General features: G+C 40.9%; 1 protein-coding gene and 1 long non-coding RNA gene across 3 annotated transcripts; one reads left to right on the forward strand and one right to left on the reverse strand.

Annotated features, from left to right (window-relative positions):
- The first annotated feature begins 9,240 nt into the window (after nt 1-9,240).
- Nucleotides 9,241-11,677, forward strand: LOC140940504 (uncharacterized). Of its 2 annotated transcripts, none has more exons than XR_012166355.1 (2): nt 9,241-9,483; nt 10,315-11,677. It is a non-coding gene; the product is annotated as an uncharacterized lncRNA (long non-coding RNA). The 2 variants fall into 2 exon arrangements; XR_012166354.1 differs by having other exon boundaries at nt 9,241-9,469.
- LOC140940503 (uncharacterized) lies at nt 9,472-11,602 on the reverse strand. Its single transcript, XM_073389484.1, has 3 exons — nt 11,463-11,602; nt 11,207-11,353; nt 9,472-10,563 (listed from the first exon to the last, which is right to left on the reverse strand). The coding sequence occupies exons 1-3, from the start codon at nt 11,523-11,525 to the stop codon at nt 9,880-9,882; spliced, it is 894 nt and encodes a 297-aa protein (XP_073245585.1). The 5' UTR covers nt 11,526-11,602; the 3' UTR covers nt 9,472-9,879.
- Nucleotides 11,678-16,332: the final 4,655 nt, after the last annotated feature.

The raw sequence follows: 16,332 nt of genomic DNA on the forward strand, positions 1-16,332 counted from the left end.
TAGTAATTGTTTTTTTTTTTTTTTTTGCGCAATATCAGAAATGCAGTACGTATTTTGGCAGTATCACAGGCTGGTGATTTTTTAATATATCCTGCAGCACGGATGCAAATTTAGTAGCTGACTGATGGTGAACAGTTATTTTGATCACCCTCGGTTAGCTACTAAATTTGTATCCATGCTGCAAGATACGTGCGACTAAATGTGTGCAACGGACGATAGCTTTGTATCAGTAAAAACTGTTTAACCTGTTCCCATTTTCTGTAATCGAGTTTTGTGAGGTAGTTATGTTCAAACCTTGGACACAGTATGTGTGATCGAAATAAGGGACTCTTTTTTTTTCCTGCGACATGCGCAACCTCCTTTGAGATTATGACTCCGTGCTTTACAATGTGTGTGAATAAATATTCTGCCAAGGACTCCGTCGATTTGGTTTATGCTAGATCGTAACGCGCTGCGCTTTAATTTCATTCTGTTGTAAGGGAAATCCAGGAAGCCAAGCGCAGTGTTATTGTTCTTTTTTTATCTTCTTCTTGTAGCGAGTCTCAGATTTAGTTTAGTGTATCTGTGTATTCAGTTTGTATTTTCTGCAACAGCCCTTCCTTTCCTAGTAAGATGAATAAGTAGATCAATCGCTCTGTGGTCTAAAGGCGCTTATATTCCCTCCTTGCATTTCTTTTGTGAGAAAAACCCTGAACCTTGACCAGTTTTTTTTTCGTCAATTGGCAAATGAAGACCTCTTTTTCTATAACGATCATGGGATCCTAGACGTCTGAAAATAATTGCAGTGGTCAATGAAGGTGCGAAAGTACTGGACACATGTACGACATTAATGGCTTGCCTGACTTAGGTTCTGCATGGTGGCTCGCCTCTTTTTGCGGAACCAATGTTTCCCTTCGGATGAGCGTTGTGTAACACTTCAACTTAGTGCATGTTAACCTCCTGACTGAGTTGCGTGAATTATGCTCTGGGTGGGGAATTTCCATTACTCCATAGACTTTTACAAGATATTTTCACATACGCATTGTTTTGCGGGCTACCCAGAGTTAATCTTTCCCTTAAAAACAAGATTCCCCATTATACTATTTCGTTTTCTTGAAACAAACGTTTGCTGGAACCAAAGTTCTTATGCGATGAATGTTCCGTTAACCCTTCTAGTTTTTTTTGCGAAGCTAACAACACTATTCCTCAAATGAAAACGCATTTCTCTCTTATCAAGCTCATAGGCATTGGAGCTTAACCTGTTCAAAAACTTTGCATTGTTCTGCATCGTAAAGAATTAGTAAAACTATCCTCCCCTCTTCACCAATTCACTTTTAACAAGAAGAAAACAAAAAGCTTCAAAAAAGTGAAAATTGTATATTTGACGATGTCGATACGTTAACGAAAATTAATGTAAAGGTAACCGTAAAAGCCAAAGCATTATCTTTCTGGATATTTGAAAAGGTACCGAACGAAAATTGCAGTCTTTTGACTGAGAAAAAGACCAAAAGCCGAAGGCAAAATAAGTCCGAAAATCCTGCTAGAAAAGAACGAGGAAAGGGAAAATAAAAAGAGCGAGGAGAAAGAAAGGAGGAGAAGAAAAAATGCAATGGCTGCACTCCTAGTTTTTATCTTGACTTTTTTGGAGATGGTTTTTGAAAGAAAAAGACTGTTTGAGGGGAGAGGACTATTTTGGCTGTAAGGTTATTAAAAAATCCAGTTCTAATATATATAAATTTTTCTTTCCCTTCGGGCTAACAGAAATCTGATAAAAAAAAAAGATATATTTTAAAAGCTAATGATTAAGTAACTGCTTTCATTTTTCAGGTTTAAAGCCTTACGACTAAATTTACGACTAGTTTTACAGCCAACAGTTCACTCTATTACTCTGTAAGCTTCCTGTTATGTCGGGGTTCCTTGAGTGGAACATGGGCTTCCTGTGCAAAAGCCAACCGTGTTTAATATCTATTTTATTTGAAAAAAAGAAGCTCTTCGTTTTAAATGTTTTTATCACCGAAAACTAGGTAGCAGTTATTCTTTCTTCTTTCACTTTTCCATAAAAGTAACAAACACATTTTGTGCCTTTTTTGTTAGAACGTGTAATTTCAACTAACGTGGGTGCCCTCTGTTAAAAGCTCAAAATGTTTAACGATTAATTTTGACATGTTGCACCTAACGGATTTTGGCGGGTTTTTAGTATGTTGCTAGATACGTCACCCGTACTTAAATGGCATTGAAAACATCAAAAATGCCTAGATTGACTGGACTATTGTTGATGTTGTTGTGAAGAGATCTAGAAAGGAGTGTCAGATACATAATCCAGAAATGAAAGGAAGTATTTTTTTCTCAGCGAAACCCACTAAAGGTAATTTGTTGTGGTAAGAAGGTTTAATTTCGTATTCCTGGCGGCAGGTCCAAACTCACTCACTTGACAATGTATGAAAACAAGTTATACATTTATTTAAGTAGGACATCTTGGAAAACAGCATGAATCAAAAACGAATCATATAACAAGAAAGCGCTTGTCCCTCATAACTGCGGTCAAAGCTACTATTTTTGTTATTTGCCACAATAGTTAGTTTGCTTCTTTTTAGGTGGTTTCGGTGTCCATGGTTTCTTTTGAGCTGCTCCTTCGCGTAGTTTCTCTTGACGTAACCAGTCACATTTTTTCTCTACCCAGCGTTTGCGAATTTCACAGTGGAATCTGTAAGTCAAACGTTAGATACAACAGAATAACTAACGGAATTAGCGAAAGAGAAAAGCATAGATTGTGAGAAATAAATAAGACCTGAAAATAAATTGTTTTGAAAACCACCGGTTGTTGGGCTACTGTTAGCTTGCAGTGCCGGGAACGCAGTGCCTGCGTGGCAGGCGTTTGAAAGGGAAGGGAAAGGGAGTTTTAGGCGCGAGAGAAACGCGAGGGGCGCGCGAGGAGGGAGGGAAGGTCTTGTGTCTGCATTACAGAGTCGTTAGCCTGGGTCACCGACGTAATCTAATCTCGGTAAGGACCGGTCATTATTTATCGCCTGGGCGAAGGGCGGAGGACTTTAGGGGGGATCACTTGATTTTTGGGGGAACAAAAGAGGGGATCAGCTAGTCGTGACTGATATCCCAAAAGGGGGGATCGCTGAAAACTTTGGAAGGATTCAGAGGAGGAACCACTAAAATTTGCTTGGAAAATTAAGGCATGGGGTGGGATGGGGGAACCGCGAAAGTCATCAAACGTTATTAGATGGATCACTTCAGTGAAGTAACATTCAAAGGGGGGATCGGCTAAATCAGTTTCACCTTGTTTAGCCTAAAATCCTCCCTTCCCGCCCCCCCCCCCCCCCCCCCCCAGGCGATACATAATAACCGGTCCCCATGAGCCATAATAGGACAGGTTTTATTATGATCTCTTGCCGGTGCCTTAGTAACGTCCTCCAGGCAGAGCCGATATCCTTGTTATTAGCCCCTACGGACTAAATGGGCGCTTTCTATTGAACAAAATTCCGGTTTGAAATTCAATTTCGGAAATTCCACGTGCCCAATGGAACGGTACTGTGACTCCGGTTGCACGGACCCGACCCAAGCCACCACGCGTTTGGTTATTGTTCTTGTAAGCAGGATACAAAAGAGCGGTACGGGGGACAACAGTTTGGTCAAATGGAAAGGAACATTTCGTTCCGACCGGTCACTACGAGCCTCAGCGCTCCGGAAGTTAAAAAATTTGTACCGTCTGGTTGCTATGAAGTGACGTAATCATCCAGTTGAGTATCCATCACCGTAACACTTTTGCGGTCAACTACCGCAGCGCTCGTAAAGTACTTTAATTAAAACCGTGTTCAAAACCCTGTAGGAAGTCTGTTTATTTTTGAGTCGATTGATGCACTGCTGACTTTCACGAGGTCAACTTTTGCATAAATTATCAAACATTCTGTTAAGCGGGAAATCTACCTATGGTTCGCGGGAGAAGCAACTTCTATAGCGGCGCAAGACAAATGTTTTGAGAGTCGAGGATGTGCTCACAAACTATTCACTATGCGACGAAAGGAGAAATCACTGGCATGATAGCTGCATGTAATGGTAATTTTATCAATCCAGGTCGCGCCGTGTTCGCTCGAGAACACTGTGACAACCTCATTTGGCGCGCTTCTCAATACTTCCAAAACATGTTGTAATCGGTAAGTAGACTTAAGCACTTAGTATCGCCAAGTCATTCGAATCAGTGTATACCCAATTCTTTGTCTGAAGATTCTCACAAACACATATACCAAGTAAATCTGGATGGAAGAGGAAATTGTCTCCCTAAACGCAGCCAAATTATATTTTGAAGGTTGGCGGCACAATTCAACGCGTCTTCCAGGTCAGCCCTAATTTACAGTTCGTAAGAGTATAAATTGCGATCTCCCTATTTTCGCTTAAGCTTTTTTTGATAAAACTTCAGTAGAAACAAAACAACGCAGACATGACATTCTCCTGCATGAGACACAATCGGCTGAAGGAAATATCTGTTTACAAGTCCGGTAAATTATCCATTCTTGCGCACCGCAAAATCAGCTAAAATCAGTCGCTGGAAACCTGGCATATTATTAAGCCTGAGCGCTTCTAAGAATAACACGTTTAGAACTTCGACGCGTAGAAAAAAAAGGCAGTTGTTCTATATCCTTTCTGGTTCATCCAGGTAGAAGTCCTGGCATATTATTATGCCTGAGCGCTTCTAGGATATATAACACGTTTAGTATTTCAACCCGTAGCCGTAAAAAACAATTAGGAAGTTGTTCTATATCCTTTCTGGTTCATCCAGGTAGAAGTCCTGGCATGATATAATTATGCCTGAGCGCTTCTAGGATATATAACACGTTTAGTATTTCAACCCGTAGCCGTAAAAAACAATTAGGAAGTTGTTCTATATCTTTTCTGGTTCATCCAGGTAGAAGTCCTGGCATGATATAATTATGCCTGAGCGCTTCTAGGATATATAACACGTTTAGTATTTCAACCCGTAGCCGTAAAAAAACAATTAGGAAGTTGTTCTATATCCTTTCTGGTTCATCCAGGTAGAAGTCCTGGCATATTATTATGCCTGAGCGCTTCTAGGATATATAACACGTTTAGTATTTCAACCCGTAGCCGTAAAAAAAAAATTAGGCAGTTGTTCTATATCCTTTCTGGTTCATCCAGGTAGAAGTCCTGGCATATTATTATGCCTGAGCGCTTCTAGGATATATAACACGTTTAGTATTTCAACCCGTAGCCGTAAAAAAACAATTAGGAAGTTGTTCTATATCCTTTCTGGTTCATCCAGGTAGAAGTCCTGGCATGATATAATTATGCCTGAGCGCTTCTAGGATATATTACACGTTTAGTATTTCAACCCGTAGCCGTAAAAAACAACAAGGTAGTTGTTCTATATCCTTTCTGGTTCATCCAGGTAGAAGTCCTGGCATGATATCATTATGCCTGAGCGCTTCTAGGATATATAACACGTTTAGTATTTCAACCCGTAGCCGTAAAAAAAAAAATTAGGCAGTTGTTCTATATCCTTTCTGGTTCATCCAGGTAGAAGTCCTGGCATATTATTATGCCTGAGCGCTTCTAGGATATATAACACGTTTAGTATTTCAACCCGTAGCCGTAAAAAACAATTAGGAAGTTGTTCTATATCCTTTCTGGTTCATCCAGGTAGAAGTCCTGGCATGATATAATTATGCCTGAGCGCTTCTGGGATATATAGTAGCAGTTTGACCCGTAGAAAAAACAAACTCAGCCGTTCATTTTGTAGGAGATATTTAAGCGTTTTTGTCTGTGTTAGCAATGTGATCGACTTTATACGCTGACCTTAATAACATGTTTTTTTCTTTGACGGCACCGAATAATTTTAGCCGAAACCTGAGCCGTACATTTGTTGAATGCCGCGCTTTTAATTAAATTTCTCGCCCTAGAATGATGACATGATGGCGCGAAAATTGACGCCTCTATCGTGTTAGATGCGAAATATGATCAGAGATAAATGGAATAGTGAATGTTACAAGCTTCTGAGTATCCAGCTGAGATAGGGGACTTTTAGTCCCCTATCTCAGCTGGATAAACAAAATTTTTTTGGTTGCTAAGGCGGTGCGGCTCGTTATGGTGAAAGTGGACCATGCACCTTCAAATTCCGGTCGGAGCAAACCAAAGCGGTCCGTTCCATTGGATGTACCAACCGAAATTTCCGGAATTTTGGGTCGATTGGGAAGTGCCCAATGAATTATTGGAAATGCGTTTCGAGTTTCCCTTCACCTGATTGGCACTATTGGCGATGGCTTTTTTAACTTTTCAATTATAGCGCGTTCTCAAATCTTGGTAAACATTTTTTAAGCCCAGAACACTTTTTCGGTACTTTTTCGCAGACTGACTTAACAAGAGGTTATTTCCGTCTGTGGCGCAAGCTGCAGAGTTGCTCGTATTCAGGTTTTAAGGATTCAATGAAATTTCAAATTTTTTGAACGAAAAGAGGTGTCTGTAATATAAATGTGTCGTTTTTAAAGAATGGCCGCAAGGAGAGACGGACAAGGCTAGCTCGTAATCTACTTCCCCCAGTGAAAAAACCTGGGAATGAAATGGTTGTAAGAGCCTATTTCTGCGGCGGCCCCCTCTTCCCCAAGCAATGTTGATTGTTATGAAAAAGACTCGAATTCATGACGTCGACACTGCACCGTAGAAGAAGAAGGGAAAATGCATTATTTAGACGATAGCTATTGCGTTAGCGTCCCAAGAGTTTTGAACAGGGTTGTAGTAACTTTTTAATAGCTGTAAATGGATATTTTTAAAGCGTGTGCACCTTCACCTGCATTTGGTGATGATATTTGTAACGTACTGAATGGTGAGGTATAAAGCCATGCAGCAATAATCAGTCAACCAAATAACACTCATCACATCAAACGTGTCCTGCCATGTCCAGTTCATTAATGCAGAGAGGAATCTTGCGCAAAAATGTAGTAAACGCAAACAGTAAGAGATAAATTCTGCAGCGGGAGATATACTGAGGTGGCCGATGGCCGTTTATCTGAACAGTGCTAAAGAATGTTGTTTCTAACATAACATTCGCGTTTATGTTTAACCTCCGATAATGCGTTTGGGTTTGAAACTGTGGCTGAGCGATTCAACAAAGAGATTGTCATTCAAGATTATCAGTGCTTAACTTGTCCATTTATTCATTGACATTTCTCCCGTTATAATGTCTAATTGACGCAAAGCTTGATAGATGACCTTCTATACCGTCAATAGCATACATGCCAACCCTCCCGGATTATCCTGGAGTCTCCCGGATACGACACCAATCTCCCGGTCTCCCGTACGGGTCGCTTTATCTCCCGGATAAAATCATCTTTTGAGCTTTTCTGTGCCTTAGTTTGAAATTTGGCCCATTTTTAGTTCAAAACTTGAATTTTTCTTGTTCGTAATACTGTTTCTGAGGCATTTTACACCTATTTAATCACTGACAAAGATTATTTCTGGCATCAAAACGATGATCGCGAATTTTTATGGTATCTACTTCATGTAAGACTTGATAATTATAATGTCCTAAATGTCCGGGGGTAGTGGGCTAATGGAAAACAGAGAGTCTCCAGATTTTAAATCTCCAGAGGTTGGCATCTCTGCAATAGTAGAGACCTTTAGATTAGCGGGAGTGGATCAGTACGAGGACGTGATTTGCGTTTTCGCAAAAAAAAAAATAGACATCCCAAAAAGCTTCAGTTTCCCTTTTGTCACTAGAAAAGTAACCACAATTATTTTTATTGAGGGAGGCCAAGCTCTCTCCCGGTTTTAAAGTGATAAAACTTCCAACAATTGATAACTTGTTTCCGTCACTAGGACATTTTGGGCGCTTTCCATTTAGAAAAAAACCCCGGAAATTTCGGTGGTAGCTAAAGTGGAATTTCCGATTGGTAAAAAGTTGTTCCATTTGGTCGTAAACCCCGGTACATGGCGGTGCCCGACCGTGGACCTGGAACTGGTACAAACTACGAGAAACGTAAATGGAACACGAGATTCCGTTCGGAAATTCCAACCGGGAAAACGGGACCACCTTTTTAGATTTTCCACTTTTTCTGGGAATTTTCCAGTGGGACGAACCGACGAAACGTGTTCCATTTACGGCCGAACCGGAAATTCCGGAAATTTTGAGTAAATGGAAAGCGCCCTTTGGCTATCAAAAACCCGAAGTAGAATGACGACGGCTATCTCGTTTTCCCGCCCAAATGACGCTAGTTCACGCGCAAGCGCTACGTTATACTATTATAGGAAAATCTGTAGCCTAGTCCTTAGGCGATCTCTCTTGCCTTGTTGTCCGCGCGAACCAGAGTTCAGGACGCCTAGGGACTAAGCTGATTAAACTGCTAAGGACCAGTTTAATGAGGTTTATCATTTACAAACATTTTCCGGGAAATCCAGTTGGAAAGTATTAAAATGGAACACGGCTATTTGGGTCAGTTCGGGAGCAACGGAACATCGTTGAAGGTAGTCCTGTTTTTCCGAATGGAACATTCAAACGGAAATTCGTGTTCCATTCACTTCAAAGCCATCTTTGATACCAGTTTCAGGGCTTCGCGGCCGTTTTTCGGTTATGCGAAAGCTCACAATTGTTATCACCGCTGTTTGTGGTTTATTTCTGAACATCACATTTGGGGAACACGCGTACGTTTAATTGGCATGGAAGACTGAGTCTACATGGGCAAACCGGTCGGTTCATGGTGTGGGTAAATGGTTCGCAAAGTTCAGGACTGGTAAATTTCGCCCCGGAATCGCGTTTACCATTTGTACAAATCAGTTGACGTTCCGTATGCTTGTCAAAATGCATTTTCAAAAGTGATCGATCTGAAGTGACAATTTGTCTTGTCATAATCTGTATACCCTAACGGTCACTTGAAAATGTATGTTGACTAGCATACGAAACGTCAAGTTTTTATGAAAATGTGAAAGCTCACAATGTTGAGCACCGCTGTTTGTGTTTTATTTCTTATTGATTTGCCACTATTACCCTGCGCCGAGCCTCCTTTTGTCTTCTTTTAAGTCTTTGCTAGCAGGGTGAATCCTCATTACAAACCTTTCAAGTTCACACCCAGTGATAACTCCCACCCTCCTCCAGGATTGGTCGGGAATACATTTGTCTTTGTGCGCCCGGCACTAACAAAGTGAATTTTCGCGGGAACGAACTTCGGTCCGCTCCTACAATCACCTCGCGCCATTTGTCGTGGCGCCATATTGTAAACCGGTCAGTGTAAGGGCCTCTTGGTCGTCACTTGTTTCCATCCGCCAAACTGACGTGACGTCATCTGATCTCCGGTGAACATCTTCGGTTTACGCGTCGGCTTCTTATCGTAAAAACAAATATGGCGGCCACTGTCTGGTCTAGACTGCTTGTCAGTATACCACTCAAACTAGCGAATGAAGTGAGATTATGTTTGCCAGGATTTACCTAACCGATCTACCTTGTGTTGTTTGGTTAAAAGGCAAATCTTAAGAGAAGGTAGGCCCGAGAAGGTATGATGCGAAAGCTACTATTGACATTTATAGTTTACGTTCAGAAAGTGGCAAGGAAAGACTTAAGCTTAAATTACTTTCTATCGAGCTCACTTCTAAAAGCGTTTCATATGGAGAGTATTCTATATAGAAAAAGATATTTCTGATTTATCAGCTTAATTCTCAAGCGACGTCATTTTGCTGGATGGACAAGGTTCCATCTATCAAACTGACGTGACAAATGTTGAAATTAACAAACCTCACTATCATTGTGTCGTTACAGAGTTTTCATTGAAATAGTCTATGGCATTACACGCCCAATTACTGCAGATTCTGTTAATTTTTCATTTATTTGGAGCTACATGTAATAAGAAACTTACACTTTAAGTACTGACTGCGTTTATTTGGCTATTAAGTTTAGTCAGGGGCACCCAACGACAATTTTTGGAAAAAATCTGTCATGAAAAATTGGGGCTTCCAGCTGGCATTCCAATCATGGAAGATTCCTAGTGCTTCCTGTATGGAGGCTGTAGTTTTCCGTTGAATTATGAAAGACCCCACAACTATGTAATTTACATTTGTCTTTACCACTAGGAAAAATAGAGGGAGCTCATATCTCATTGTCTTGTAGGTTGCATCAAGCAGGGTGATCTCATTTCCGTAATGGATCATGAGTTGCTTTTGCCAGGCTGTTTGATGAGCAAACAAAAGATCATCTCGCACACAATTTTGATCTGTTTCCTCATTGTTCATGCTTTCAGAAGCTGTTGATGAGGCTGATAGGGCACAGGGTCTAAAATAGAAAGAGTCTTGTGGGTTCTCCTGACACCAATTTTCAATTTTCTTTTCAAGGTTTTCCTGATCAGATTTGGACAGGATTTTTTTTACTGATGCCTGATACATGTGGTTCCTGATGTCCACATCTGTTGGATAATAGCGCCTGTTTGTTGATGCTGGTGGAGATTGCCCTGGAAATAGTTCAGTTTTTAGGAATTGCCTAAGATGTCTTTTCATTTCGTCCACAGTTTTCACACCTTCGCCAACAAGCTCTCCAATCTTGTCCACAAGCCGTTTGTCGATGGGCTGCAGAATGCCACCAATCTGGTTGTTTGATACATGAGGAGAAAAATGAAAATGGAATTACATTTTTGACAGAAATATTTTGACAGCCATGCTGATAGTTGTAGGCACTGCTGGTACAATGTACACTTACATGTAATGAATGAAATGTCACTTCTGGCAACAACAACATTCAAAAAACAAATTATTTGGATAGAATAGCAACGAATCAGTTGAAATAATAATTCCTAGACAATTTTGTTTATTTTTTATCAGCTTCTATTTTAGTCCTAGACACTACTTGGACCTTTTTTCATGATCATTACTTCATTTACAGACCTAGGCTATGATTGTTAACACTACATAGCATGTAGCCACCCATACACCTGTTGTACTTTGTGACCTAGCCTTTGAGTGGAACGTCTGACTTGACTTTCTTTCACATGCCTTCTTGCCTTTTCATAGGAAAGTAATACCTGTCCGAAACTATAATTACCATAGTGATTTAAACATGAAAAACTAGAAGGTTTATATGAAAATGACTCAACTCTTGTCCCACCCATTCAAAGTGTTTTTCCCTAAGCCTTCAACTATTACTCAAACAAAAAGAGCCAAAAACAAAAGTCAATATTATTGTTCTCAAGTTAAGGTGGTGTCCCAGTTCTTTCCATTGACATCAACAGACCTCTCCAGTGATGTGATCTTTGTGTTCATCCTCCTTTGGTAATTGGATATAAATTCTGCGTTCCACTTGGGGTTTCTGTCTGCTGGTTATATCAGTCTTCAGCTTTTTGGACATGTCCCTTCTTAGTCTTTCTGTGTCATCCCTGATCTAATAGAGTTAAAAGACAGTAATAAGTTATGAAATGAAGGGATGTATTTTACTGAGCGGAAGTATAATGTCAATTGCTATTATCACTATTGTGATGGTGGTGTTGTACCTTGTAATTGCAATACTTTATGACTTCTGGTAAACGAATACTTGCAGGGCAGCCAAACTTCATTGTGTCTTGAGGTAGAAACCTCCTCCTTTTGAATGAGTGATCATCAACCTGTAGTTAGAAGATTAATATTATAGATTCCTTACAGTTTAGTGCTAAAAGCACCAAAAAGGCTGTGGCTGTGAAATAAAAATGCAGATATTTTTTAGTCATAACCAACATACCTTCGCTTCAGAATGTCTCGCTTTAAATGACTTTTTCCTGTCTGGTCCATGTTGGCAGTCAAATACCTTGGTGCCAATTATACTGAATGGTACTGTACTCCATCAAATGGAATTTTGTCATCTTTGAAATAGACTTTTCTTTGTTTGGCAAAGGGATCTGTGTCATAGAAACAAGGAAAGTCTGTATTATGTTTATTAGGGCTGTACTCTAGCAGTCCTCAGAGGCCCCTGGTGACTTACTGTTGCTTTTTGGCAAGAAGGCAATCTTAGTTTTTGCCCAAAATTACTATGCTGGGCAGCCAGAATGTCAAAGGGTTAGTGTTTTGGGCTCCCCGAATTTTTTTTCTTAGAGCATAGTCTTGTTTATTATAATTTTGATTCTAATCTGGTATGCAACCTACAACACAGTCAAGCCAATGTATTACATGCACCCTTTGCAGATAGTACTCAGTCAACCATAGATTTAAAGATACCGTAAAATTCCGAAAATAAGCCCCTCCGTGTATAAGCCCCTCCAAATATAAGCCCCCCAAACTGGTAAAGCAAAAAACCCTCCGTAAAATCGCCCCTTCAAATATAAGCCCCCCCGGGGGCTTTTACTTGGAAAATTGCCCTCAAATACAAAATAAAACAAAGTAAAAACGGTAAATTTACTTCCAACTATAAGGCTAGCCCAATCGATTTTGAAACGCAAATTTCCCTCCCGTATATAAGCCTCTCCGAATATAAGCCCCTCCAAAAATAAGCCCCTCAAAAAGGGCCTTTGCAAAATATAAGCCCCGGGCCTTATTTTCGGGATTTTACGGTATTTCATGTCTTTGATTCATAAATTGTTCATGCCATGAATACCACTGTGTTTAGAATATGCACATTCTACTCCAGCATATTTCTCTCCCCCCCTCCCCCAACAAAAGAAAAATTTCTAAGATCAGAGCATTGTTTATTATAATCTTTTGATTGTAATCTGGTGTGCAAGCTACACCACATTCTACTCCAGCATTCTTAACCCTATTATGTTACAATGCACTGCTAAAATCATAGCTGCTGATAACCAATCAGATTCAAGAATTTTTTTATGACCAACTTATTGTTTATGCACTTATCAACTGAAATCCCCCCTCCTCCACCCCCAGGACAGGGTGGGGATTTGACTTCATGTCAACTACAATGGTGATTAACCCCCATGAGGGGGCACTTAAACTTTTAAAGCCCACACCTACAGTCCTGTAGGAGAAAAATAAAACATGGCAAATCTTGAGAAATCCCCAGCCCCCAACGGCAAAACATGCTGTCAAATTTTATCAAACACCCTTTGTTCCCCCACCTTGGCCCGGGGGTGAGGGGTCGGCTTTCAGTTGATAAGTGCATAATTATTTTGTTGCTTCATAATTATCTTACCTCCAGCACCAAACATTTTGTCTGATTTAAAACAAGAGAATTTTGTTGTTGTTTCCAGTTCATATTGTCTTATTACAGTCGTGGCTTCCTCAACTGATCCAACATAGCCAACAAACTTGTTCGTTGATCCTTTTAACTTCGCTTGCCAAGTACATACAGTAGCACTGTCTTTCTCACTTTTTAAATATATGCTTTCAGCTGTGCCGCTACCTTCTTGGGCATTTGCCGGCAAAGCCATAACAAACGACTTGTGCTGAGTACTATAAACCGAGCAGTCAACTTCCAGATCTCATACACCCGGAAACTTTATTATTGAGGGCCTCCCAGGGGGGGGTACATGTTCCCTTGTTCCCTAAAAAAAATTGGAGTTTTTCCCTTGTTCCCCAAAAATAAATTAAGATGTTCCCTGAAATTCACTTTCATCAAGTTCCCCTGTACCCAGAAATTCTGTTGCATGTTCCCTTGATCCCCAGAAATATTAATTAATGTTCCCCAGAATTTCAATCATATTTCAGTTTTCGATGGTCAGTATTTTCGTAAGTTTTACCTCGTTAGTCATAGTAGAGATAATCCTCAGCAAAACGCCTCTTTCGTCTCCTTGATGAATGCCGCATCACCTCTGGTTCATCAGCAGAAATTTCTGTCGCCTCTGTAAAAGTGAGGACATCACTTGTCTGTTGAATTTCATCCTGAAGTAGGATCAGCTCTTCCTCCTTAAGTTCCAAAACATCTTGATTATGTTTGTAGGTCGTCAAGATACAAATAATGCTATCTACCTCAATGTATTTCTCTGAATTTTCCGAAAAGCATATTGGGTTAAAAGGATCTTGAACAAAAATTTTGGCCATCACTTTTTTTATGCCAACTTTAACATTCTCCTTTAGGCAGGCGAGAACCAATGTGTTTTCGGGGCACCCTTTGTCATGCTTAACACAGACTATCTGATTAGACGTGTACAGAAACTCTGTCACTTCTTTCTGTGGCATTTGTTGCACTGAATGGTGGTCTCCTAATTTGGTTAAATCAAGTGGCTGGACATCTGGTGGGCCCACCGCATATAGATTAATCGGGAGAGTTCCTGGGTTGTCTTTGGTCGTCATATTGCGCACCGTTTTTTGGGGAACACTCTGACTGTGGACAGCTCTCCAATTCCTCATCTCGCGAACTTGTTGACTAGTTAGCTTGTTTGTCTTTGGGGGACGTAATTTCGGAAGGTCAGAATAGCTTGCAGATACAAAGGTGTGTGGGTAGTATGAACTAGAGCTAGTAAAGTATGAATATGGTGTAGAGCACTGTCTTTTTAAGCGTTCTTTGATTGCTCTACTGAACCTGTAGTCAAATTCAAGCTGCAACGGCATGTCACTGGCACCCGTTCAGGGGCACCCAACTGGAAATTTTGAGAAAAAGACCTAAAAACAACAACAAAGCGTGAATAAAGTTTTCTGAGACTATTTTAAGCATTTTGGGAGATTGCTGGAAAAAAAATTATCTGTTCTTCACTCCCAGCAAGACTGATGGAAGAGTTCCCAGCCAGCAACCTTACAACCTGCAACCTGACTTACTGGGAAGTTTCATAGGGCACAATTCAGATCTTGAGTGGTAAGCAACCCATACAAGTTACCCGTGGCAGCTATTCTAGACTTCAAATCCTCTCTGACACCCTGAATTATCTTTTTCCCAGCAACACTTTCCTTCCAAGGACTATTATTTCTCCACATCTCCCAGCCAGCAAAAATTTGCATGAAGAACAGATATTTTGAGGAACAGATCCATTGGGTGCCCCTGCCCGTTCTCATCTCAGAAAACGTGTTTTCCACAACCAGGGTCAAAATGCTCTTTATGTTAAATCTAGCACTCAACCCAGGACTAAACCGGTCCAAAAGGACCTTAATTTCACGTAGTGACTTAAGTAATCGTCTCTCGTCTTCAATGACAACTGAAGAAACAGTTCCTTGAGGGCCCTGTGTTTCACTGCGTGCCTGTTACAAGCTTGACATTGTCGACGCACTCTTGGTCAAATCGATGGCGAGAGGAGCTTCCTTTTTAAGGTGAAGTCCAAATGTCTCTCCGAACAAATGTAGGTACTTCAAATACTCCACTAATACTCTCCCAAGGTTCCCACGCATTCTAAACTCGTCCCCAGTCGTCACCAGTTCACTTGTGAAGATTAGTCGCCAGGCTTAGTTGTCGGAAATGCGTGAAATTACAGAAACGTCGGAAATGTCTTCATAAACAGTTAATGGAAATCTCTCCAAAAGTTAGAAAATGGTCGAAAGTCAATGTTCCCTTGTTCCCGAATATCCCTCAACAGTTCCCTTGTTCCCTAAAAGTTATTTTGAAATATCCCCTGTTCCCTAAAAGTAAATGGCGATGTTCCCTTGTTCCCTAAAACCCCTGGGAGGCCCTCATTATTTTCCTTTCGAAAATGTCCGCCAAACAACAATGCTTAGCGGGAAAATCTTCGGAATTCCGAGACAGGTTTTCGGTACATTATCGTCAATTTTCGTGCGCGTTCGCCTGTTATTGAACGTCAGTTTCATGGATGGAAAGATACGCTATCTGTCACGCCATCCATCAAACTGACGTTCTCCACTGTGGCAAGCTTTAAGGGTATAAAATAGCTTTACCCTTGTCCAATTTACCATAAGTTTTCAAAGGTTTATTGAAAAAAATCAGGACCCTGCTTTATGTGCACAGAAAAACACAAATAATCTGCTGGACACTCGTGGACCCACAAAAGATCATCCGCCATATTAGTTTTTACGATAGGGAGCCGGCGCGTAAACCGAAGATGTTCGCCGGAGATCAGATGACGTCACGTCAGTTTGGCGGATGGAAACAAGTGACTACCGGGCCTCTTCATATGAGCCCGGTTGACCGGGCTGGCCGGCCGGTTTCCGAGATCTCGCCTCACCTCTAAATCCTTTGTAAAATTTTCGATGTGTTCATATGAGAGGGCGGGCTGGCTCGGTTCCCGAGATCTCGGTTTTTCCAAGACGCAGACTGCGGACTGCAGACTGCAGACTGCGGACCAGGGGTAAACTGCAGACTGAGTGTAAAATGCAGACTGCAGACTGCAGACTGAGAGTAAAACGCAGGCTGGGAGCATAATGCAGAATAAAAACTGTAGACTTTTTTTAAACACTTGTGCTCCTTCTTCTCCAAATCGGTGAAGTAGCCGGTATCATTCATACACTTCGGCTTCCTAGTCTAAGTGCATTGCACATTCGCCAGAAGTTTCAATGAAC

Source organism: Porites lutea, chromosome 6, assembly GCF_958299795.1.
Source record: "Porites lutea chromosome 6, jaPorLute2.1, whole genome shotgun sequence".
Lineage (NCBI taxonomy): Eukaryota > Metazoa > Cnidaria > Anthozoa > Scleractinia > Poritidae > Porites > Porites lutea.

Excerpts from the sequence above, each read along its gene's own strand:
- LOC140940503 (XM_073389484.1), bottom strand. The coding sequence starts at position 11,525 with ATGAAGTTTGGCTGCCCTGCAAGTATTCGTTTACCAGAAGTCATAAAG. Across the intron at positions 11,354-11,462 it reads TAAAGTATTGCAATTACAAG|ATCAGGGATGACACAGAAAG; the intron begins GTACAACACCAC and ends TAACTCTATTAG. Across the intron at positions 10,564-11,206 it reads AAGATCACATCACTGGAGAG|ATTGGTGGCATTCTGCAGCC; the intron begins GTCTGTTGATGT and ends TCAAACAACCAG.